This window comes from Lactuca serriola, chromosome 7 (genome assembly GCF_051521515.1).
Source record: "Lactuca serriola cultivar US96UC23 chromosome 7, Lser_US96UC23_V15, whole genome shotgun sequence".
NCBI classification, from domain to species: Eukaryota; Viridiplantae; Streptophyta; class Magnoliopsida; order Asterales; family Asteraceae; genus Lactuca; species Lactuca serriola.
In genome coordinates this window covers 17176-42622 of record NC_136414.1, presented here as the reverse complement: position 1 = coordinate 42622, position 25447 = coordinate 17176, and the positions used below count along the sequence as shown (strand labels likewise).

Below are 25447 nucleotides of genomic sequence, written 5' to 3'. Positions count from 1 at the left end.
CTACATTTCCCGAAGTGCTTCTTTTTACACTTCTCGCACCACTTGGTTTCACCTCCTCCTCCTCCTCTTCCAGTCTTTGAGAATTTCCTTTCTTTGTTGGATTTTGAAGATCCTTCATGCTTCCTTTTCTCGCCAACTTCAGCTCTCTCCAGACCCTTTTCCCTAATCTGGGTCTCAACATTCATGGCTGCCCAGATGGCTCCTTTCAAAGTGGTAGTTTGCTTAACCATTGGACCAAATTCTGCTGGTAATCCGAGGGAAAACTTGTTAACCTTGGAGAGTTCAGTTGGGACTAGGTAAGGAGCCAACTTCATCTTTTCCATAAAGCATGCAGCGTATTTCGTAACGCTCATTCTTCCCTTCTTCAGATTCTGGAACTCATTGTTGATTTCCAGAAGATCCTGTTCAGAGCAGTATTGCATCTTTAATTGCACCAGAAAATCTTCCCAAACCTCGGTAACCCTAGCAGCAGGTGCGAGTATGCTCGATCGAGTCTCTGATATTTATATGTTGTATTTCAGAGGCATCATGGTTGGGACTCGAGGTTTGACCGGTGAAGGCCAAGGCTCCGAAGGCTCGTGGGAGAGCTTTCTAGTTGACTGCGGAGGAGGTCCGCGCAAAGCCCAATGTCGTGGCTGGTATGTATTCTGTATTTATCTTTTCTTTTGAGATATTGTGCTTATATGATGATATGTGTAGGTACTTTTCTTGTGAGTTCTATACCTGCTTTGGTGTTATTTGACTCGGGTGCGAGTCGATCATTTGTTTCCTTGGCATTTAGTCAGCACATTAGTATTCGTCGAGAGGCGTTGGGTCGACCTCTGCGAGTTTCCATAGCTGATAAGCAAGCAGTGTATGCTGCGGATGTGATTCGAGGATGTATCCTTGAGATCTTCGGTGTGGAGTTCCCGATAGATCTGGTCCTGATTGCAATGGGGGATGTGTGTGTTATAGTGGGCATGGATTGGTTGAGACGAAATGGAGCTCTTATAGACTGCGAGCGTCAGTACCCTAGTGGGGGAGTACTTACGGTGTTCGGTGAGGGAACCTGATGTGGGTCAGCGTTTTGTTCGGCTGCCAGGGCGAGACAGAGTTTGCAGCAAGGCTGCAGTGGATTCGTAGCCTATGTGATGGACACACGAGTGGCCATTGGGAGGCCAAGTTCGATTGATGAGGTTCCGATAGTGTGCGAGTTTTCAGATGTTTTTCCCGAGGAACTACCAGGTGTGCCTCCCGAGAGGCAAGTGGAGTTCCGTATCGATTTGGTTATGGGAGCAGCACCATCGTCAAGGCGCCTTATCGCCTCGCGCCGCCAGAGATGCAGGAGTTATCCTCGCAGCTTCAGGAGCTGTTAGGAAAGGGGTTTATTAGACCGAGTAGCTCACCTTGGGGAGCGCCAATCCTTTTTGTCAAGAAGAAGGATGGTTCACACCGGATGTGTATTGATTACCGGGAGTTGAACAAGTTGACGGTCAAGAACCGTTATCCGTTACCGAGGATCGACGATTTGTTCGATCAATTACAGGGAGCGTCTTGATTCTCCAAGATAGATTTGAGATCGGGTTATCATTAGATGAGGGTGTGGGATGAAGATATCTAGAAGACAGCATTTAGAACTCGTTATGGGCATTACGAGTTCGTGTTGATGCCTTTTGGGCTCACCAATGCACCAGTTGCGTTCATGGATCTCATGAACAGGGTGTGCAGGCCGATGCTGGATCGGTCGGTGATCGTATTCATTGATGGTATTTTGGTGTATTCAAAATCTAGAGAACAGCATGAGGAGCATCTGAGAGAGATTCTCGGGGTATTGAGGTTGGAGAGGCTTTATGCCAAATTCTCCAAGTGTGATTTCTGGTTACGAAAGTGTAACGCCCGTAGATCCGGGCTAGTCAATTTTGAGGCAATAAGTGTCGAAAACGACTTTTCGGCAAAAGATTGTTTATAGTCTTAACCAAGATGTAGTATATGTTACAAGGTTTTCGTACATATAAAGAGCGCCGAAATCCGAGTTATATCGAAGAAGTTATGACCCGTCGAAGTTTCACAACGGAACCGGCACAGCATCGGGAAGTGTAAATAGTGAATTTACGATAGAGCAACTTTTAGCCTTAACAAACTAAACAAAAGTTGTAGTATACATTAAACCGATAACATACACAAAAAAAAAAAGAACGCCCAAATCTGACTCCGTATGAGGAAGTTATGATTTTTTAAAGTTTCGGCTTAGCAGTGTACAACCCGAAACTCGAATTTTAGTTCGAGCGGTTTTTGGCTTACGCGACCTAAATGAGAGTTTAAGATCTCATTAATAAGAACTCAACGGTAAAAAGACAGACGAAAACGGAGTTCGTATGAAGAAGTTACGAATTTTTCGTAGTCGTTTAACAGTCTAATCTCCTCCTATTGTTAAATTTAAGATCGGTCGAGAATTAGCCAACAAAGTCTAAATGAAAGTTGTAGATCTTGTTTTTACCTACGCGTGGAAAAAAAGAACGTCAAAAACAGAGCTCGTATGTGAGAGTTATGATTTTTCTAAGTCGGGAGGATGTTGTGCGAAATCGGGTGACGTGGCGCAATCCTGGCCGTTGCTTCCTCCCAAGGCTAGCCACCAGATGGTGACACCTGGCCTGGAACTCGATGATTTTGAGGCCAAATCGACGAGTTTTTGGCTTTTCCAGCCTATAAAAAGGGAGTCGGGGCACCCTCATTTCTCACACCTTCCAAGTTCTCTTTCTCTTTCGGTTTCGGGAACGCTGCTCCAGCGAAGCCTGGTTTTTTAGAAAACCCGATGTAAGTGAGCTACACCTACCCTATGTAACGCCCGGGTTTCAGGGCTAAACATTTTTGTCAATGTAATAGTCTAGGTCAACTCTTGTATCTCTTTTTGAAGTAATAAAGATGAAATATTTGAGTATTATGTGAATTATATGTGTTTATGTGCTTATAATTTAATTATAAATGTATAATTAATAAATAATAAAAATAAGCGTCAAAATTAAAGTGTGAGATAAGCCCGATATCTCTACCTAAAGTTGTAGAATATGTCTCAAGGTTTCCGTGCATATAAGGAACGCCGAAATCCGAGTTATAACGAAGAAGTTATGACCCGTCGAAGTTTCGCGACAGAACCGGCACGATACCGGGTAGCGTGAATAGTGAATTTACGATAGAGCAAGATTTAGCCTTAGCGATCTAAACGAAATTCGTAGAATATGTTAAACTAAGAACATCGATAAAAAGAACGTCCAAATCTGACTTCGTATGAAGAAGTTATGATTTTTCGAAGTTTCGGAATAGCAGTGTACAACCCGAAATTCGAATATTAGATCGAGCGGTTTTTAGCCGACACAACCTGCACGAGAATCGAAGATCTCGTTGAGAGTAGCGTAACGAGAAAAAGATGGGTGAAAACGGATGTCGGATGAAGAAGTTATGAGGATTTAACGGACCAATCGTGTCCCGGCCCGTTAATAATATAAAATTTAAAATCGAGCCAAAATTAGCCGACGAAGTCTAAACGAAAGTTGTAGAGTACGTTCCCGCCTTGCATGGATATAAAGAACGTCGAAAACGGAGGTCGTACGCGAAAGTTACGAATTTTTAAAGTTGAAGTATGAAAATGCGAAGTCTGTTGCGAGGTTGATGACGTGGCTGCATCTGGGCCGCCCATCGCTGATGAAGGAACGCGCTTCAGATCTTGACACGTCGCCCTTCGCATACGCCCCGCGTCCGAAGTCTTTACGCCCCGCGTACCCTCGCCCTGATCTACTCCGAGTGATAGACAGCTGGAACCTCGCTGGAGCTCTTATCCGATGGCTACGCCCCGCGTAGGTCCGAGGTACGCCCAGCGTACCGAGGCCTCGCAGGGCTATAAAAGGAGGCCAATGGTTCTTCATTTTTCACACCAAAATCACTTCTCTCTCTAACTTCTTTCTCTCTCTACAACCCCAAACCACCCTTAAACCCTAGTTAAGCCCCTTAGCACCCTAGGGAAGCCCCGAGGCTCCCGGAGTCCCGAGAAAAAGGAGTTTTTCGGTTTCGAAACGCCGCTCCAATTAAGTCCCGGTTCTCGATAAAAATCGCTGTAAGTGTGCTACGCTTACGCAATTTTTAATATAGCTTTCAAATAATTATAGGAATGTTATTAGGTCCTTAAAATAATTATTTGGGCTATTATTATGAGTATTATTAACGCTTAATAATACTCAGACTAATTAATTTGTCGCGGTTATCGTTAAACTAAACCCTAGTGGTATCGATACTAGGTTTTTATCGAAGGAATATCGTTTTGAGAGTATCGAAGCGTTGTCCGAGTGCTGAGTCACCACCTAATCAGGTGAGTGCATAGTTACTTTCAGCTTACACATAGATATTGATAGCTTCATTTTATTTACTTCTTTTTATAGTTTATTTTAGCACATTTCATTCGCATTTTAGTTAACTTCCATGCATATTTTCCCTTTTATTATTTTTATGACCATTTCAGGGTACATTCTAGTTTCTTGAGCATTATTGCAGATTTTCTTGGAAACTAGCGGGGCGGCACTCTTGGGAGGCGATTGGGCTTGAAAGGAATTGGGGATTTCGTGCTTGATGGCTATGGAGGTGATTCATGGAGTAGATTTGTCGATTGCTCGAAGGCGCAGAAGTGTTGAACTTTAAATTTGAAAGGGCGCGAAAGAATTCTTGAGTGTGCAAGATTGATGTTTAAGAGTTTGCGGAAGTTTAGAATGATGTGGATAGACAAATTGGGCTTTAATTGAAGAAATATTGAAGAAAAATGGGCTAGGAGTTGATTGGATTCGAACTGGGCCAATGGATTAGCTGTGGGGGCCCAAAACTTGAAGAAGCCCAAAAATACCCGTCAAAGCCCGCGGCCCGCGTAAGATTCCCCGCGGCCCGCGTGGGTTCCTGACTAGGGCAATTTCAGGATTTTGCTAAGAGCTCTATTTTGGGAAGTTTGGTGTGCCTCTTTTATCTTATCTTGAAGGTCCGATTTTCATACTTTCTCTCTGGAGTTTGGAGCATTTTTGGAGGCCAAGAACACTTGAAGAGTATCTTCTTTTCATCTCTTGAATCTTGTCAAATGTTTGGTACAATCTTATCTAACTTTGTTCATTTGAGTTTAGCCATGCTTGGCTAAGCAAATCTTGGTTGACTTTTTGTTGAATCCTTTGAATTTTTGTTGAATGTTGAAGAATCCATGAACTTGTTCTTAAATCTTTATGGAAATGTTTTGTGTTTTATCATATTATCACTACTAGTATGTTTTTATTCATGAGTTTAAATGTGTGTGTGGTGATTAGTTGGCTAATTTCTTGATTAAGTAAATGATCCTCAAATTAGCAAGCAACAAATGATTTTTGTGTTGTTTTTGCTTCACACAATCATAAAAACATTTCCTCCAACATGGTAGTGAAAGAAATTGACTCCTCTTGGATTTGGTGACTTTTTGGTTCTTAATGCTAGTTGACTTTCACTAATTACATGCTATTTGGAATTAGTGACTTTGACTAAGGAAATTGTTATGAGCTTCTCTAGCCATTTCAACAATTAAGAAAAGTCTAGGTAATCTCAAGCTTCTTGGATTACTATAACCAAATTAAGGATTTAAATCAAAGTATTGCACCATTGGATTCTAATGATATGTTCATCAAAAGTCAAAGTGAGGAAACTTTAAGTCAACCATCTCTCCTTTATTGATTTACATCAAACTCTTATTTTTGTTGCATTTGTCTATTTAAATCATAGTTAATTCTAGTTTGTTTCAAGTATTTCAAAACACCAAAACCCCCTATTTTATTTTTATTGTCATTTTACAAGTATTTTTACAAAGAGATTTTTCATAGAGTTATAAATTGAACCAATCTCCGTGGATTCGATCCCTTTACCACTATACACTATTTTAGTGTGTAATATTTAGGGTTATTATTTGTGTTGGCCTCGACAACCACCAGATATGAAGTATTTTATAAATTATGTGCTATGTGTGCATATTATCTGATTACTTGCTATCTATGCTGGATGAACGTTGTTATACATGTTTTCAATGATTTAAACTGTATATGTATTTTATATCTACGAAAATGTTGGGGTAAAACATGGGTAGCTGTAATAGGTGATGTGTGATAAAATGATGAGAGGCCTCGATGTTGATGTTGTTGTTTCTGTCATCTAGCGGAGTATGGATGACGACCACAGACTCTTCTAGACAGTCCAGTGGAACACTAGCAGGCTCGCAACCTGTAGGTGTTTGTGAACAATGTGTTCACCGGTGTACTCCATCCCCCACATGGTTGCCTTTAGGACATTTATTGCCGAGGAATCCCCTTAGCAGTAGTGTCCGTCCCGATGATGATCCTTAGGCTAGATCCCTTATGATAAGTGTTTAGGGACGTAAAGTGAGGATAACGGGAACGGGTAATCGGGTTATTGTTGATTGATGAAATTAATAAACTTATTTATTATGGGTTGAAAACCCTATGTGCTCACCAGGCTCCCAAGCCTGACCCACTCAGTTTTATGTATTACAGGTAGTGGCGCATGAGCATAGGTGTGATGTTTTGAACGAGGGATTACGTATATAGGCCTGTAGATATGAAATAATGTAGTAAGGCTTATATTGTACTGTTTATGCTTTTGATCTGTACGAACATGACATCCCGATCTTTTAATGAAATACATTTCTATGGAAATGCTTTTGATAAATCTTTATCATATTTTTGTTTTGGGACAAATTCCGCAACACTTTCATTTAAACTGTAACTCTGATTTTTAAACAAAGCATAAACAAACCGGTCTTTTCTGGCCGTGATTTTGGGGATGTCACACCCTATCTTTAGCATAGCTTATGTTTTGATATAGTAATGTTATTAGGACCTTATAAGGAGTATTTGGGCTATTATTATGGGTTATATAAGTATTTTTTAACGCTTATATAATAGTAATAATAGCTAGACTATTAATTAGTCTCATCAAACGTGACTAAACTCTAGTGTTAATGAAACTAGGTTTCGTCAAGGGATAATTGTTTTAAGAGTAACGAAGTGTTGTTCGAGTGCCGACTCACCACCTTACCAGGTGAGTGCATAGTTACTTTTATCTTACACATAGATATGAAGTATTTTATATTAATTACATGCTATGTGTGCATATTATCTGAATACTTGTTGTCTATGCTGGATGAACGATTTTATACATGTTTTAAATGATTTAGGGTTTAGGGTTTAGGGTTTAGGGTTTAGGGTTGAGGGTTTAGGGTTTAGGGTTTAGGGTTGAGGAATTAGGGTTTAGGGTTTAAGGTTTAGGGTTTAGGGTTTTTTTTTTGGATAAAAGGGGAAAACCCCTTGGCAAATTTTATTGAAAAGAAAAACAATACAAAAGGAGAGAGGGCAACCACCCAAAAACAACTAGCTACAAAAAACCTAACAAACAACTAACAAACTAATCTAAACAATAATTTTTAAAAGAACAAAAAGACCTAACTAACAAAAACCAACCAATCCACTTCCATGTCCAACTCCAAAGCAAGGAGTGAAACCAAACATAGCTTCCAAAGAAATAAACAATGAACTCAATACCAAAAGTCTTCCATCTCACAAAATCTTCAAAATCTTCAATCTTCATGTAGCTTTTAATCCTCCACCAAACCAAAAACCAAAAAATGGCCTCATACTCAAACAAATAATCCAAGGTTTGAATAATGCCTATCTTACAAAACATCCAAGGAACTTCCAAATCAAGAGAATCATTGGCCAATTCAAACAAATCATCGATAACTTTCAAAATTCTCCAAACCGGACTAAACCCAAGAATAGCAATCAACTTTGATCTTTGAGCTGTACTCTTCATGCAATACTTTCCAATCTTCTCCAAAATACAATTGTTGAACTTCTTTCCAATCTTCACTTGAAGAACCCATAAGCTCCAAAGATTAAGCCCATTATCCATCACAAAATTCTTGGGACGATTCCTAAAAATATCTTTTAAATCTTCCATAAATTTTCCAATATCCTCTTTAGCTAAAGAAAAAGTCTTCAATCTCCATGAAAGTATGATGCTAAAACCGAGATGTCCAAGTAAATCCTACCATTTCCAAAAGGTCTTCAACTTTTCTCCAACTTCTTTCTTGCCCAAACTATTCCAAATAGTCTTCAAACAATTTTCTAAAAGAATAATCCAAGTATTCCTAAAATGCCCTTGAGTAGTAAACCATCTTCTAACAAAAAAAGAGCTCATAGAAGCGGATATACCACAATCTTCAAGGTCAAAAAATCCACTCCTCCAACATTCTTCTTAATAATCGACCCAAAATTATGAAATCCGTCAATTCCTTTAATAATGGGAATATTCCAAAAATACCCCTGAAGGTTAATTCCTAAATGATTAAGAATTGAACCTTCAAATTCCACATCAAAGGTAAAATTACCAATGATAACCGGGATGGACCGGTTGGCATTAAAAATTTGGTAAAACCAAAAGGAAGAAAAGACCCAAAAGTGGTTGTTTTTATGTAAACAAGGGAAACAACCAACCCAAATGTGGTACAGTCTAAGGTTAACGTACCAAATCTAGTGTATTAACGGGTAAAAATCCCACCACCTGCTAATTGAACTAGCAGTGGCACCCACTAAAGTGGAGATTCCTAGTTGCCTAGGAAGAAAATTCCATCTAATGGGGATCAAACCCATTTGCTTTAAGAAAATGACCACTTCAAAGGAAAAAGTTCCAATGAAATATGGGATAAACCAGACAGCAAGTAACAAAAAAGAATCCCTAAGGATCCAAAAGTGGTTGTTTTTATGGTGACAAAGGAAACAACCAACCCAAATGTGGTACAGTTTAAGGAAAACATACCCAATCCCTGGTATTGCCGGATAATTATCCCACCACTTGCTAATCGAACTAGCAGTGGCACCCACCGAAGTGGAGACTCCAAGTTGCCAAGGAGGAAAACAACCAATAATGGGGATCAAACCCATTTGCATTAAGAAAAAAACCACTTCAATGGAAAAAATTCCAGTGAAATCCGGGATAAACCAGATAGCATTAACCATACAAGCGTTCCATGAGAGTAAAAAGTGGTTGTTTTTATGGAAACAAAGGAAACAACCAACCTGAGTGTGGTACAATTTAAGGAAAACGTACCCAATCCCTGGTATTGACGGGTAATTATCCACTTGCTAATCGAACTAGCAGTGGCACCCACCGAGGTGGATACTCCAAGTTGCCAAGGAGGAAAACAACCAATAATGGGGATAAAACCCATTTGCAAGAAAAAAACCACTTCTAGAGGAAAATTCCTCCAGAAAATCGGGATTAAACCGATAAGCAAAGCAATTTTTAAAGGGAAATTGCTAAACCCATGACCGTCAATTCCTTTTGTCATTAAATCCATCTTGATTCTTCTCTCCGATAGGGATACCCCACTTCCTTTTAATTGAGTTATCAAAACCCAAAAAGCCATCTTTAAGCCCAATAAGCTTAATTCGAATCTCTTCAAAGATATACAATATAACTTTATTCTCTTCATTCTTGCCTCTGCGAAATAATCTTGAGTTCCTTTCTTTCCAAACATGATAAACCGAGGCAGCCAATGCAATTCTTTTAATGAAAACTTAAATGCTCTTTCCTTTAATAGAATCCTACAATTCTTCAATAATCTCTTTCCATCCAAGAGGGACACTTTTTAATTCCACTCTGTCTTTCACAGTTTTCCAAATCAAAGATGAATAAGGACATTCAAAGAACAAATGGGAATGAGAACCCGATTGCAAATTACATAAGGTACACTTGAGATTCTTATTTTTATCCCAAAATCTCATTCTATCTTGAGTCATAAGCCTCTCCTGAATGGCCAACCATAAGATGAAACTATGTCTTGGAATATGCTGCTTGAACCAAACCAAATGGACCCAAGGAACCTTTTGACCATAACTGCTTAGATCAATCCACACTTGATGTAAATCAAACTCCACCAATTGACCATTTCTTTTTCTCCATAAAACTCTGTCAGCAACCCGAGAATCAAGAACTGGAAGTTGAGATTCATTTAGCTGAGGAATAAGAGAGATCCAATCCGAAGGCCAAAACCAAGAATTATCAACAATAACATCCTTAACCTTGTCTGAAATTCTGAAACCAGCATTAGCAATTTCTCTTGGAGAAAGAACATAAGACAAAGCTCCAAGGTGGTGCCAATCATCGTACCACATGAAAGTATTGGCACCATTTCCAACTTTAGAATAAAAATGATTTCTAAATTGAGGCCTTAATCTCATCAAGTTTCTCCAACTCCAACTCAAATCTTGTTTTTCATCCACATCCCAGAAGCTTCTCCCTTTTAAAACATAAGAATTTATCCATCTCACCCATAAAGAGTCATGGTTAGAAATGATCATCCAAATTCTCTTAGAAAGAATAGCTTTATTCTAAGCTCTGAGATTTCTGAGACCAAGACCCCCATACTCCACTGGTTTGCAAACTAAAGACCAAGCTACTTTGGCTCTCCCTCTTTTAGATTCATCACAATCCCATAGAAAATTTTTCATCAATTTCTCAATCTCTTTGGTTATAGCAGCCGGTATAAGAAGACAAGAAGCCCAGTACACCGGGAGAAAAGAAGAACCGAGGAGATGAGTTGAAGTCTTCCCGCATAAGATAAGAATTTGTTCCTCCAATCTCCAATTCTGCATTGGACTTTATCTACAAGTCTTTTGCAATCCCGAATAAACAGTCTAGTGGAGATAAGAGGAATTCCCAGGTATCTCATTGGAAGTTTCCCTTCAACAAAAGGAAGAGTATCAAGAATTTTACTCTTCACATTAGCTTTGACATTTCCAAAGAAGATGTGACTTTTAGAAAAATTAGGATGAAGGCCAGCCACACCAGCAAATTCTTCAAGGCTCTCTTTGATCACCCTTACCGAAGTAGTATTTCCATGACAAAAGATCATCAAATCATCGGCAAAAAAGAGATGTGTTAGCTTGAGCTTCTTACATCTCCAATGGAACTTGAAAAACGGCTCACTTATTATCTTTCTTTGAAGAATCAAATTAAAAACTTCCATGACCAAAGTAAAAAGATAAGGGGATAGGGGACATCCCTGTCTAAGACCTCTCTTCCCTTCAAAATAACCATGAAAAGGCCCATTTATGCTGATCATGTACGAAGGGGAGCTCACACATTGCATGATCCACTTTATCATAGCAGGATGGAATCCAAAAAGAAAAAGAATGTCTTGGAGAAAAGACCAGCTAACAATATCATAAGCTTTTTGGATGTCCACCTTAAGAGCACACCTGGAAAAACCTCGATCTCTGTGATAACCTCGGACAAGCTCTTGAGAGAGAAGAATATTATCCGTGATCGATCTACCAGGAATAAAAGCAGATTGATTTTCAGCAACAATAGATCCCAAGTGATTCCTTATTCTAGCAACAATCACCTTACTTATGCATTTATATATGACCGAACAACAAGAAATAGGTCTAAAATCGCTCACTTTTCCCGGGGAGTCAACTTTAGGGACTAAAGCAATTACAGTAGCGTTAACTTCTTTAAGAATTTTCCCGCTAGCAAAAAATTCTTTGACAGCAAGGCAAAAATCCTCCCCTATGATCGACCACATAGATTTAAAAAACTTAGCCGAATATCCATCAGGTCCAGGAGATTTATCGTCACCAATATCAAAAAGAGCAGCTTTAATTTCTTCATTAGTCACAACCTTGATCATCCCAACCGCATCAGCAAGGTCTAATTTTTTAATGAACAAAGAATTAGGTTGTATAATATCAGCACAGGGAAAATCAGAACCAAGAAAATCATTAAAATAGTCCACAAATTCTTTATAAACATCCTCTCCTTCCAACCATTCCCCTTGCCGATTCATGATGGCTTCAATTCTGTTTTTATGAGATCTCCCTTTGAAAATTTTGTGAAAAAATTTAGAATTGCTGTCACCTTCTTTGAGCCAATGGATTTTGGCTTTTTGTTTCAAGAAACTTTCCTCTTTTTCATACGCTTTTTTGAATTCTCCTAGAAAAATGCCTTCCAATTCACGAAGCTGAATATTAAAAGGGTCCAAATCAAGATCCTTTTGTATCGCTTCCAGTTCTTTACGAAAATGATTGACATTTTCCGAAAAATGCCCCTGAGCCTTTAACAGATTGCGAATTGGCTTCTTGAGGATTTTGAGTTTTTGCACTAAACGAAACATTTTGATTCCTTGAACCTCAATTTTCCAATGCTTCTCCACCAAATCCTTCAATTCCGGCTTCAAAGTAAGAACATTAGGGAATTTGAAAGGAAGAACTTTAAACTTGATCCTCATCGGCAATTTAATAACAATTGGGTTGTGATCAGAAATTCCATATGGGAGAAAGGAAGCATGAATAGAAGGGAAAACATCAAGTAACTTGCAATTGCCCATCACACGATCAAGTTTTTTCAACATACCATTGCTACCCATCGGTTTTTGATTCCAAGTGAAGTTTAACCCGTTGCTATTAATATCTTGAATTTCAATAGCATTAACACAATCAAGAAAATCCACCATGCCTCTTGTATATCTTGAAGATCCAGCAGTGCTCTCATTGAGATTAAGAGTAACATTAAAGTCACCCCCAACCAACCAGGGATCGTCCCTAACCAGACCTTTATGATGAACTAAAGAAGACCAGAGAGCTCTTCTATCCGTATACTTATTACCAGCATAGACAATAGAACAAAAAACGTACTTATTATTATGGGGAAAATTAACTTTATAATGAAAAACTTGATCATTGTGATCAATCAAGTTGACATTAAAAAGATTTGGGTTCCAACCAATAATAATACGAGAAGTACGACCTGGTCCTTTATTAGCAATCCACTTCCATGACCCAAAGATCTTGTCACAATTCACATCAAGTTTATTAAAATTAACTTGAGGTTCAAGGATAGCAAGTAAACTCAAATTATTTGACTCAATCAAATTTTTTATTTCTTTTTGTTTAGGGGATAAATTAAAATCCCTAACATTCCAAATCCCAAAGCTAATCATCATTGAGATAGGTTTCCATGTTAGTATCTGACAAAGGGATACCTCCTATAACCTCCATTTGGTCAACAGAATCCAAATAAGCTAAATCAGCTTCATCAACTCCCTTTTTAGAAAAAATAAAAGGATTCTCATCTTCCAAATCATTAAGGGCATCAAACTTATTTTTGGATAACAGATTTCTAGAATCAAGACCCATCAAAGATTGAGGTTTAGAATCAAAATTCGTACTAACTTTGAATTCCTGTCCAGAATTTGGAATATATTTCTGCCCAGCCACATTCATTTTTCCTCTAACTTCAGCTTTAACTACTTCCTCTTTATCCCCATTTCCAGAAAAAGATCCCACATTATCCTTTTTACCCATAGAACCCGCAGCACCATTCTCCCTTTTCATAAAATTAATATTTTTACTAGATTGCCCCTGCTCGAAATTTCTGCCATAAGTATTTCCATTCATGTTTTGATTTTTCCCATAATGCCCCTGATTTCCTTTACCTTTATTCCATTGACCTCCTCCAGCCGAGATACCAATCTTAGCATTTTTATTCCCTTTTTGCCCCTGTATACTCACATTATTTCCATTCCCTGTCTTTCCGCCACCTTGATTTATCCCTTTTTGCCCTTGAGTCACATTAAGATTCTTATTTTTCGTTTCCTCCTTCTGCTTTTCTTCCTTATTATTTCCTCTGTTTCTTTTAACCACAGTTTGAAATCCTTCATTATCTTCCTCCACTTTTTTTGTACTAGCAATAAGGATTTCCATAAGATCAATTTTTTATCCTCTTTATTCTCCTCAACAGCCTTAGAGTTATCAATAGAATTAACCTCCTTGGCTAAAAGAATTCCACAAGTAGCATCTCTATGACCATAAACTTTGCAATGAGAACATTTTGAAGGGTTCCAAGCATATTCAACTTTACATTTGGACGAAATTCTCTCACCAGTAACAAGATCCGAAGAATAAACTTCAATTTCTTTGAGCCAATCTTTAGCAGCCGACATTTCAATTAGGATTCTCATAAAAGCTGGCCTTCCCCAATGCTCTTGACACATCTTGGCAGTGTGGGCATCAACATCTAGTGGCTTTCCAATCTCCCAAGCAATATGACTAAGCCCAGCCCCATTCCAGTATTCCAAAGGGACATTATAAATTTTCACCCATACAGGAACCTTGTCATGTTGATCTTTGACTGAGCTTACTCTGGTTGTCCATCTTCTCACAATAAGAGCACTATCAAAAATCATCCACACACCCCCTTCCAGAACATTTAGCATACCTTGTTCCGAACTAAATCTGAAAAAATAAATCCCTTCTTCATTTACCATGACCTCTTCCAACCCATGTTTTTTCCACATATGCGCAAACTCGTTAACATTGAAAAAGTTCACATGTTTGTCAATAAAATACCCATAAAGAGTAGTCTTGAAAGGACTACATCCCTTAAGAATATCGCACAAAGGCATTTCCACAACACCATCGGGAAGATTAGCACTTTTCTTGACTTTAGAAATAAGATTAGCTGCATTAAGTTTCTTGCCACTCACTTTTTCTGCATATGAAGCTGGTTCTTTCACCTGCAATTCCACAGGGCTAGATTTAAAAAAAGAAGGAAAGTCCTTATTCTTCAAATCCCCTACCTTCATTTGTTCCAACATAACATCAGAAATGAGTAAACCTCCATTGCTATTTCGACCATTCTCTTTATTTTCCTCTTTCCCATCAATCACCATTTGGACATTACTACCCTCCATATCATGAACTGCATACTTAAATTGAAATTCTCCTTCATTGATAATATCAAGATGGCTGAACTTACTAGGAAAATGATAAATGATCTCATTACAAACTTGCTCCAGCTGCCTGCTCACCATTTCATCAATTTCAATCTTTCTTTTTTCTTTTTTTATCCTTAACCAAGGATTGCATGGAACAGACATTGATAAGATCAACAGTAACAGGTTCATCCAAATTCAAATTGGGGTCTCCTTCAGGAAAAAGATTGATCACAGTTTCTCCTACTTTTTGCAGACCATCAGAAGCTTCATACTCAGATGATTTTTTCATAGTAATCGCAGCAGGAAACAAAGTTGAAGATGGATTGATAGGAATACGATTCTTCCCAAAATTAGGTTCCACTTTCTTTTTCATTTTGCTAGTGCAGAGCTTATGGAAAACCTTCTCTTTTTTCTTGCTGCTAAGATCTTTCCAATTCAAGAGCAACTCATTTCTTTGGCTAACCAAAGAAATCCTCTTAACATCATCAATAGAATCTACAATGGAACCTTCAGGCTCATTTCCACTGTTATATTTCTTCTTCGTGAATCTCAATCCATGAACAAATCCTTCCTTCTCATTCACAGTTAAGCAATTCCAAAATGTCATCATAGCATTCTTCTCACCTAGACTACAGTGTTGAGCTATGTCTTTCTCGAATTCAAGGACAGGGGAACTCAAAACATTCATTACACCCTCCTCCATTTTAACAGAATTGAAAAACCCAGGAAAGTTCATAGGAGAAACATCACAATCGGACTTAACAGGGCTAGGAGAAACAAACAATTTCAATTCAGCATCATCAGATTCAATTGACGAATTCAAATCCTTAGAATCAATTTGAATATCTTCATTTCCCACATTAGAAGGAGAATCAGATAGTTTCTTATCCATTTTAGGGGTATCGAGATTACTTACTTCATTCAGATTTTTAGGTTCATGCGAGATTGCTTCCGATTCAAATTTGTTGACAAGAGATGTAACAGTTATAGCTTTAGGAGAATCAATCAACAATTTAGAACCAGCTCCAGAATCAGATTTCATCTTGTTCTTCATATTCGCGTTTTTTCCTTTTCTCTTCATAATCACGTCGGGTTCCAAATAAGGGGGGACACCCTCCATACACCCAAAACACCAGTATGAATGGATAGAGGATGAAAAGACGAAAAAATTGAGACCAAATTCAAGCAAATTGGTTGCCGGAAAAGTGAACGGTACCGGAAAAACAAGGTGGAAGACGGGAAATCGCCAAAATCGCCAGAGAAGAGAGAGAAACAAAGAGAGAGAAAGTTGGGTTTGGGTTTGGGTTTAGGGTTTTAGGTTTTTAGGGTTTATGGTTTAGGGTTTAGGGTTTGGGGTTTGGCGTTTAGGGTTTAGGGTTTGGGGTTTAGGGTTTAGGGTTTAGGGTTTTTTTGGGGGAAAAGAGGCCGAAGCCTCGGCAAAGATTTTATAAATTCAGAAAAAGAAATACAAGAGTTATGTCATTTTTGGACAAACCCAAGAAAGACAAGAATCCAAATATCACGAAGATACCAAAAGTAAAGGCCATGCCTAACAACAATGTAACCAAAGAAAATACAATTCATTTTATCCCAACTCCGCAACCCGGAGTGGTCTTCAAAATTCCATTCCATCACGAATTGGATCCGCCATCTTTTCTCCCAATCTTCATAAATACAATCTCTGTGTATGCTCCACATCAAATGCTAAGAATAACACAATTCCCATGATAAAAAATACCCCAAAAGTTCCACAATAAAATGTATATAGTATCCACATTCCAATTCCCAATGAAATCCACAATAGCAATCTCATTTCTTCTTTCTGTCCTTTTATCTTTATTTCCATATATGTATAGCGGAAGTATAATGCTAAAAATAGACACACTATCATCCTCTCTATTCACAATTTTCCAATTCTTACAATCCTTTTTCCTATAGCCCCCAAAAAATATATCTATACCCAAAGTCCCTCCAATTCTCTCCAAAATAACAAATTTTTTATAGCACTTGCCATCAAAACCTCTTCTATGCACATCAAAAATCTCCAAAAACATCTTCAATAAGGTCTTCCAATTATCTTCCATCCCAAAAACTCTCAATAAGTTCTTTAAAATTTCTCCATCTTCAACCAAGCTAAAAAGAATATATCCGTCAATTCCATGAATGTAAACACCTTGTTTCCAAGGTGCGTGTTCACTTTTAAGGGAAAAAGTGATAAAAATCCCGAACCCGTCAATTCCTTGAATATACTCGCCTTGTTTCCAAGGCGGATAATCACTTTTAAGGGAAAAAGTGAGAAAAATCCCAAAACCGTCAATTCCTTGAATAAGCTCATCTTGTTTCCAAGACGGAAGATCACTTTTAAGGGAAAAAGTGATAAAAATCCCGATTCCGTCAATTCCTTTGATATACACACCTTGTTTCCAAGGCGGGAGTTCACTTTTAAGGGAAAAAGTGATAAAAATCCCAAAACCGTCAATTCCTTTTATATACACGCCTCGTTTCCAAGACGGAAGATCATAACAATTGGAAAAATCCAAATGAAAATGATAAAAATCCACTTCATAAGGTCTTAACCAAATGAAACTCGGGATCAAACCGAGATGCAATTCACTTTTAAGGGAAAAAGTGATAAAAATCCCAATACCGTCAATTCCATGCTTATACACACCTTGTTTCCAAGGTGGAAAGTCATAACAATTGGATAATAAATCCATTTGTAAATGAGATAAATCCACATCATAAGGACTAATCCAAATGATACTCGGGATCAAACCGAGATGCACTTTACTTTTAAGGGAAAAAGTAATAAAAATCCCATATCCGTCAAATCCTTGAAAATACACACCTTGTTTCCAAGGCGGAAATTCACAATGTATGAGAATAAAACCCATATATTGATGAAAATGAACCACATCATAAGGCATAAACCAAATGATACTCGGGATTAAACCAAGTTGCAATCCATTTTTAAGGGAAAAAATGGTAAAAGTCCCATATCCATCAATTCCTTTATAAAAATATTGGATATGAACTCCTTCATAAACAAAAGAATTCATCCATATCCAATAAATCCATTTTTGTCTCTTAACAGCCAAACTCCAAAGAAGCATCATAAAAGGATTGAAATTTGCACCCTTCACATAAATTTGACCAAATTGCCCCTGTCTCCTCATACTAATATGAAAAGGAAATTGACTCCCAGTAATATTATTCCAATCCCTTTGCGAACCTAACCAAACTCCATTAAGATCAACCTAACAACAAAATTCTTCAAAATTAGGAAAATGCCCAAATTGCCCTTGCTTACTATCCATCTCAATTGAACCCAGATATCGCTGATCATCACACCACCCATTCCCATCTTCAATTTCCATTTGCTTTTCGAAGGACCAACCCATCAGATCCCAGTAGCGAAAATCATCAATTCGCCTTCTGCCATCCCTCCATAAGAACTTGCAATAACCGGCCTTGCATATTAAACACCTAATCGCTAAATCATTTTCCCAATTCTCGATCAGCCCCTGTTCAAGAAAGAGTAACCAGCAATTTTTATTCTTCAAATCTATCTCCTGCCAATCCTCCAAGTAGCCCATAGAACCAATGACATAAACGAACAAGCAATTCACAAAAGAATCTTCCAGTTTATTTATTCCCCGAAATTGACCAAAATACCCTTTGATCCAATTCCTTAACCTCTCACTTTTATTAAAATTCTTCCTTCTATTCACCAAATCGACTCTACAGTCGCATCCTGCCATCGATTCCAAGCCAGCAATCCGACCAGAATCCCACGCAATCCAATCCTCAACTTAATTTCGAAATTCATGGAAATAATCATTTTTATTAACAGGAACATTCCACTCCTTGCAAATTTCTTCATTAAGCCCAAGATATCCCAAATTAAGGCAAAAAATCTTAAGCCTAATATCATCTATAATGGTCTTAATAGTAACTTCCACTGAATTTCTCTGTTTTCCAAATAATCTTTTATTCCATTCGTTCCAAATATGATAGATGGAAGCAGCCAAAGCCAGCTTTTTGATGAAATTATCAATACTCCTCTTCTTTAATGAACATTGGAGCTCTTTTATTATTTCAAACCAATTGCCTGGTCTGTGAAGCAGGTTCACCTTACTTTTTATCAAATTCCACACTTCCATTGGGTAATTACATTCGAAAAAAAGATGAGAATGGGAATCCACTTGGTTATTACAAAAAACACAACATAAATCACTAGAATCTTTCCATTTCTTCATTCTATCTTGAGTTCTTAGTCTTCCAAGAATAGCAAGCCAAAGAATGAAACAATGGCTTGGAATTCGATTTTGAAACCACACCAAATCATACCAGTCCACCATTGGTTCATTGCAGATAAGGGAAGAAGAGACCTGACTAACAGCAAAAGGAACAATCTTGCCTTTAAAATTCAACCAACACACTTCATCCTTTTTCTCTCTGATAAGATTAAGCAATGGAAATTCATTCAATTGATGGATCATATTTAACCATTCAGCAGGCCAGCTCCAATTATCATTAACAATGACATCACTAACTTTGTCCTTAATATTATATCTTGCATTAGTAATTTCCCTAGGCGATAGGACATAACTCAAAGGCCCCAGTTGATGCCAATTATCAAACCACATGAACGTATCTTCTCCATTACCAATCTGAGTATAAAAAGAGTCCCGCAAAAAGGCCTTATCTTCAATAAATTCCTCCAACTCCAACTCATTTTGTCTTTTGATCCCACATCCCAAAAACTCCTTCCTTCAAGATGATAAAACTTAACCCATTTCACCCACAGAGAATCATGACCACTGATAATCTTCCATATTCTGCTTGAAAGAAGGGCGATGTTCCAATCTCTTAAATTTTTCAACCCAAGACCACCATAAATCTTTGGCTTACATATTTCATTCCATGAGACCTTGGCAATTCCTTTACTATTTTGCCCACTACTCCACAAAAAATTTCTCATTATTTTTTCAACTTCTTTGATTATACCTTTCGGTAATAACACCACAGAAGCCCAGTAGACAGGAAGAGAGGCAAGAACTGCACTAATCAATTGAAGCCTACCCGCATAAGAAAGAGACTTGTTCTTCCAATCATTGACTCTATTCTTCACTTTATCTATAAGTCCCTTGCAGTCTCTATTAAATAACTTAGTAGAAACCAAAGGAATCCCAAGATATTTCATAGGAAGCTTACCTTCAACAAAAGGAAGAATTCTTAAAATTTTCCTTTTAAATGGCTCCTTGACATTCCCAAAAAATATGTGGCTTTTAGTCAAATTGGGAACAAGACCTGCTGAATTAGCGAAATCATCCATAGCCTTCTTAACAACCTTTATCGACCCAGAATTTCCATGACAAAAGACCATCAGGTCATCAGCAAAACACAAGTGCGTGATCTTCTGCTCATTACATCTCCAATGGAATTTGAAATCATTGCTTTCCCTTATACCCCTTTTAAGCATTAGGTTAAAAACTTCCATGACAAGGGTAAAAAGATACGGGGATAAAGGACACCCCTTCCTGAGACCTCTTTTTCCTTGAAAAAACCCATGAAAGCTTCCATTTATATTGATCATAAACGAAGAAGTGGAAACACAATTCATAATCCACTTAATCATAGTCTCATGAAACCCAAACTCTTTCAATATGCTAAGCATAAACTTCCAATTGACCGTATCATAAGCTTTTTGAATGTCAACTTTCAAAGCACAACGAGCAAATCCCCTATCAATATGATAGCCCTTGACAAGTTCTTGAGATAGGAGAATATTATCCAATATAGACCTCCCCGGGATGAAAGCCGACTGGTTATCTGAAATCAAACACCCAAGATGCTCTCTGATACGATTAACTATAATTTTACTTATGCATTTACAAAGGACATTGCAACAAGAAATCGGCCGATAATCAGCAACCTTGCCAGGAGTAGGAATTTTCGGAACTAAAGCAATAACCGTGGCATTTATTTCCTTAAGAATCTTTTTAGACAGAAAAAATTCCTTAACAGCACAGCAAAAATCATCCCCCACTATCTTCCAGGCCTTTTTAAAGAATTTGGAAGAATAGCCATCAGGTCCAGGCACTTTGTCATCATCAATTTCAAAAAGAGCAACCTTGATTTCCTCATTTGTAACTTCTTTTATCATCTCAAGAGCTTGCAGGTTATCAAGCTTTTTGGAAAACAGACTTTCCGGATTGACAATAGGTTCCACAGCATGTTCCACTCCAAGAAATTCGTTGAAATAGTCAACTATTACTCTAAAAGCCTCATCCCCTTCCTTCCAACTTCCATTTCCGTCAAGAATTGTTTCAATTCTATTTCTATTAATTTTTCCTTTTACAACTTTATGAAAATAAGTTGTATTTGCATCTCCTTCCTTAAGCCATTGAACTTTCGCTCTTTGCTTTAAGTAACACTCTTCTTCCCAGCTAGCTTTCAGAAAAGATTGAAGGTAGATTCCTTCTTCAAATCTCAAATCTTCATTATGAGGATCATTATCAAGACAATTCTGGATCCTACATAACTCTTCTCTACACTTGAACACTTTTTCTGCATAATTGCCATGAGTCTTTAACAAGTTCCTAAGAGGCTTCTTTAGGAGTTTCAACTTTTGACAAAACCTGAACATTCCATGCCCCTCAATTTCAGACTTCCAAATATTTTCAACAATGGGAAGAAAATTATCAACCAACACAAGAGAATTGACAAACTTGAAAGGCCTAATCCTGAACTTCTTTTTAACTGGGAATTTGATAATCATAGGACTATGATCCGAATTCCTATAAGGCTGAAAATTAGCAAACACATTGGGATAATCTTCAATAAATTTCATATTCCCCAATACACGATCAAGTTTTTTCAAAGCCCCAGCAGCACCACGCGGCCTTTGATTCCAAGTGTAATGTAACCCATTGCGGTTTATATCTTGGACTTCAATATGATTAATTCATTCATTGAATTCCACCATACCCCTCATTATTTTAGAATTACCAGCCATCGAGTCCACAAGTTCCCTAGTAACATTAAAGTCTCCAGCAATCAACCAAGGGTGGCCAGCAACCAAATAATAATGCTTTTCCAAGGAATCCCAAAGTTTTCTTCTGTCTATATAATAATTGCATCCATAGACAAAAGAACAAAACAACCTCTTATTCTCTTTAATGAAAAGGACTTGACAATGCATCACCTGACTATTAGCATCCAACGGCATGACAACAACTTCATCCGGGTCCCATCCAATGATAATACGACTGCCTTTAGGGCTCATGTCTTGATTCGAAATCCACATCCAGTTCCCAAAAACATTATTACAGGTCGTTTGCAGCTTATTAAATCTCAGCTGAGACTCAAGAATAGCAAACAAAGACAAATTATTACTTCTTATCACATTCTTTATTTCCTCCTGTTTAGGTCTTAAATTCGAACCCCTCACATTCCAGCACCCTATATTCATCATCATTGATCAACAATTATATTTTCGGTGCTTGTCTCCTGGCCACCTCCAGTTAAAATCTCCGGATCAATCTCATCTAAATAAGACATATCCCTTAATCCCAAGCCAGATAAAACATCAAAAGGATTTTGTGAAATTATCTCATCTTGAACATCTTTACCAGAAGTAGAACCTTTATTATCAAAGTTAGAACTAACTTTAATATCAACTTGCTTCTTAGGAACATAGACCTTTTTCTGACTTTCTTCTTTTTTCCCCTGCATTTCTTCTTTTCTAGCATTAAAATTTTCAATCACATTCTTCACTCTTGTTCCCAATTTTTCTTTTGGGATAAAAACCCCTGTTCCACTCGTTTTTCCACTTTTGCCTTCCTTTGCCTAAAATACCCCTTTCTCTTTTCCATCTCTTTTAAGATTTCCCACAGCAAATTTCGAGAAATTTCCCCCATTATTTCTATAATCAGTTCCTTTACTTGTTTGATCTTCTTTTTGCACTCCCTTATGACTTTCTTGTTCTTTAATTTGCTTGCTTTTTTCCTTTTCTTGATTATCCGCATCTTTTGAAATTCCATCTTTTTTGCTAATAGAAATTCCTTCACTAACAGGGGCTGTATTTTTCTCCAAGGATTTGATTAAATCCACTTTTCCATCTTCATTAATAACCACACCAGAATTTGACTTTTGTCCTTTGTTGTTTTTCTTTGTGACTAAAATGAAACCATCTTCATCAACTTTCTCTTTTTTCCCATTTTCTTCTATATTAACAGCAACATCAGCAACATTATCAGTTTTCAAGCTATTAAGAATCCCACAATTGCTATTCTTATGCCCATAAACTTTGCAGTGATTACAAACATCAGGTCTCCATGCATACTCTACCCTGCATTTTGATTCAACTTTTTCTCCTGTCCCAAAGTCTATTGAGACAACACTTAACTCTTTCATCCATTCTGATTCTGCTGACATTTCCACAAGAAATCGCATGAATGCTGGCCTTCCCCAATGTTCATTACACATTTTTTGAGTGATTTTATCCATAGCAATTGGTTTCCCAATCTCATTAGCAATCAAAGTAATTCCTTTGCTGTTCCCATACTCCAAAGGCACATTAAACACTTTCACCCACACAGGAACTGAATTGATTTGAGGTTTGCTCAAAACTAGACCTGGCCTCCATCTTTGAACGAACATAGGCACATTATTAATAAGCCATGGACCTCCCTCCAACACGCTCATCATGCCTTCTTTTGAATCAAACTTGAAGAAAAAGAACCCTTCATCGTTTACCATTATATCCTTCAATCCAAAAACCTTCCACATCTTAAAAGAGAAATGATTAACAGTTGGAAATGCAAGTTTCTTTCCCACAAAAAAACCATAAAGTGTAGCATGATAAGGAGCTCCACCAAGCATAAGATCCGCATAAGGCAATTCAACTTTCCCATTAGGCTTCCCATCAATTTTTGGAATTACTTTGATATTTAGATCAACCACTGTGTTCAGGGCCGGTCCATTGATTTTTAATGCCCGGGGCGAGATTCTAAACTAATGCCTTTATTTATTTAAAAAAATAGCAAAAATGAAATAAATTTTACAGTCAAACCAAAACAAGGTTATACAAACAAAATCATACATAAAATTCATCTAAAACGATGTCTCCTTGCATTTTTTGAAGCAAAAATATCTATTATTCAAAAAAAAAACTCAATAGATTTTCAGAAACAAAATCATACATAAAATTCAAAAACATCCGTATCCAAAGCCTGAAGTTAACAATCCATATCCACAACCTAAACAAAAAAAGTATCTTTTAGATTTTCAGAAATTAAATTAACATATTATTCAGAAATCAAAAACACAATCAGATTATTCAGATTTCAGAAAACCATCACATTTTCAAAAATCAGAATTTAAAAAACTCAATAGATTATATAAATCAAATTATTCTGAATTCTGAATTCACTTCTCAGAAAAATCAAAATCAGATTCATATATATCACAAATTCACAATGTTTCAGAAATTAAATTAAGATATTATTCAGAAATCAAAAACACAATAAGATTATTCAGATTTCAGAAAACCATCAGATTTTCAAAAATTCAGAAATCAACAGTTTATATAAATCCAATTATTCAGAATTCTGAATTCACATCTCAGAAAAATCAAAATCAGGTTCATACATATCACTACATCAGATTTCTAGCAATTGTGATAACTTAATTCAGAAATTAACTAAAAATATCACATTCAACAATAGACAAAACTTATATTATTATATAAAAAAAAATTTAAAATCAGCAACTTAATTTGATCATAAATCACAAGAGAAGAAAGAAATTACCTGGAAATAATGAAGCTTAGTGTAATCCAAGATGAACAACAATGCAAGTCTGCAATTTTGGATGAGTTGGACCGAAAATTTCACTTCTCCAGACTCCAGGAACCTTAATAAAAAACTGAAATTTCAAAAAATTTAACCAATACTCACTATCAAATTTTCGAAACATAAAGTATTCAAGTAGATTATGCAAGAAATTTGAAATACTAGAAAAAACTTATCGGATTAGGACCTTAAGAGGAGAAGTATTCATTCAATCACTGTATCCACCTTTGAATCTTCACTTTAAGTCTTTAGCACAATAGAATTAGAGCAATAGATAAACTAGTAGGGACGATTCAGACATTCAGTAGAGGACGATTCAAGAAAGAAAGAAAGAAGAATATATGAGAACTGGAGAAGTCGATTTATCAAGAGAGAGGGCAAGAGAAGTGCTGAATTGTTGAGTGTTGAAGCAATGAATCGGAAGACTGGAAGAGATAATAGGACAGTAGGCGATTGAATTGATGCAGACTAAATCTTGATTGTCCATCTCCATTCTCCAGCAGGGACGCTAGGGACGCCTCGTGTTCTTCATCTTCAATTATTAGAAGTATAGATCGAAGAGTCGTAATTGTTGTAGCGTTGTAGTTGCTGCTATTAGGTCTCCAAAAATTTGTTGCCCCAAGTCTTGAACATGATGGTTTACTGGACTAGTGTTCAGTCTTCTTAACAGCCTCACAGGCCCAAATATACCCTAATACATAATACCTATAAGAGGCTATGAAAAATTGATGCCCCATTAGAAATTGCTGCCCTGTGCCATGGCCCT

General features: G+C 37.3%; 1 protein-coding gene and 1 long non-coding RNA gene across 2 annotated transcripts; both read right to left on the bottom strand.

Moving 5' to 3' along the window:
• Window positions 1-9647: 9647 nt before the first annotated feature.
• LOC145061851 (uncharacterized) lies at window positions 9648-14917 on the bottom strand. The gene is made up of 4 exons (XM_079009428.1): window positions 13871-14917; window positions 13088-13772; window positions 10612-12987; window positions 9648-10342 (listed from the first exon to the last, which is right to left on the bottom strand). The coding sequence occupies exons 1-4, from the start codon at window positions 14915-14917 to the stop codon at window positions 9648-9650; spliced, it is 4803 nt and encodes a 1600-aa protein (XP_078865554.1).
• Window positions 14918-23952: 9035 nt separating this feature from the next.
• LOC145064850 (uncharacterized) lies at window positions 23953-25242 on the bottom strand. Its single transcript, XR_013688114.1, has 3 exons — window positions 24869-25242; window positions 24640-24754; window positions 23953-24087 (listed from the first exon to the last, which is right to left on the bottom strand). It is a non-coding gene; the product is annotated as an uncharacterized LOC145064850 (long non-coding RNA).
• Window positions 25243-25447: the final 205 nt, after the last annotated feature.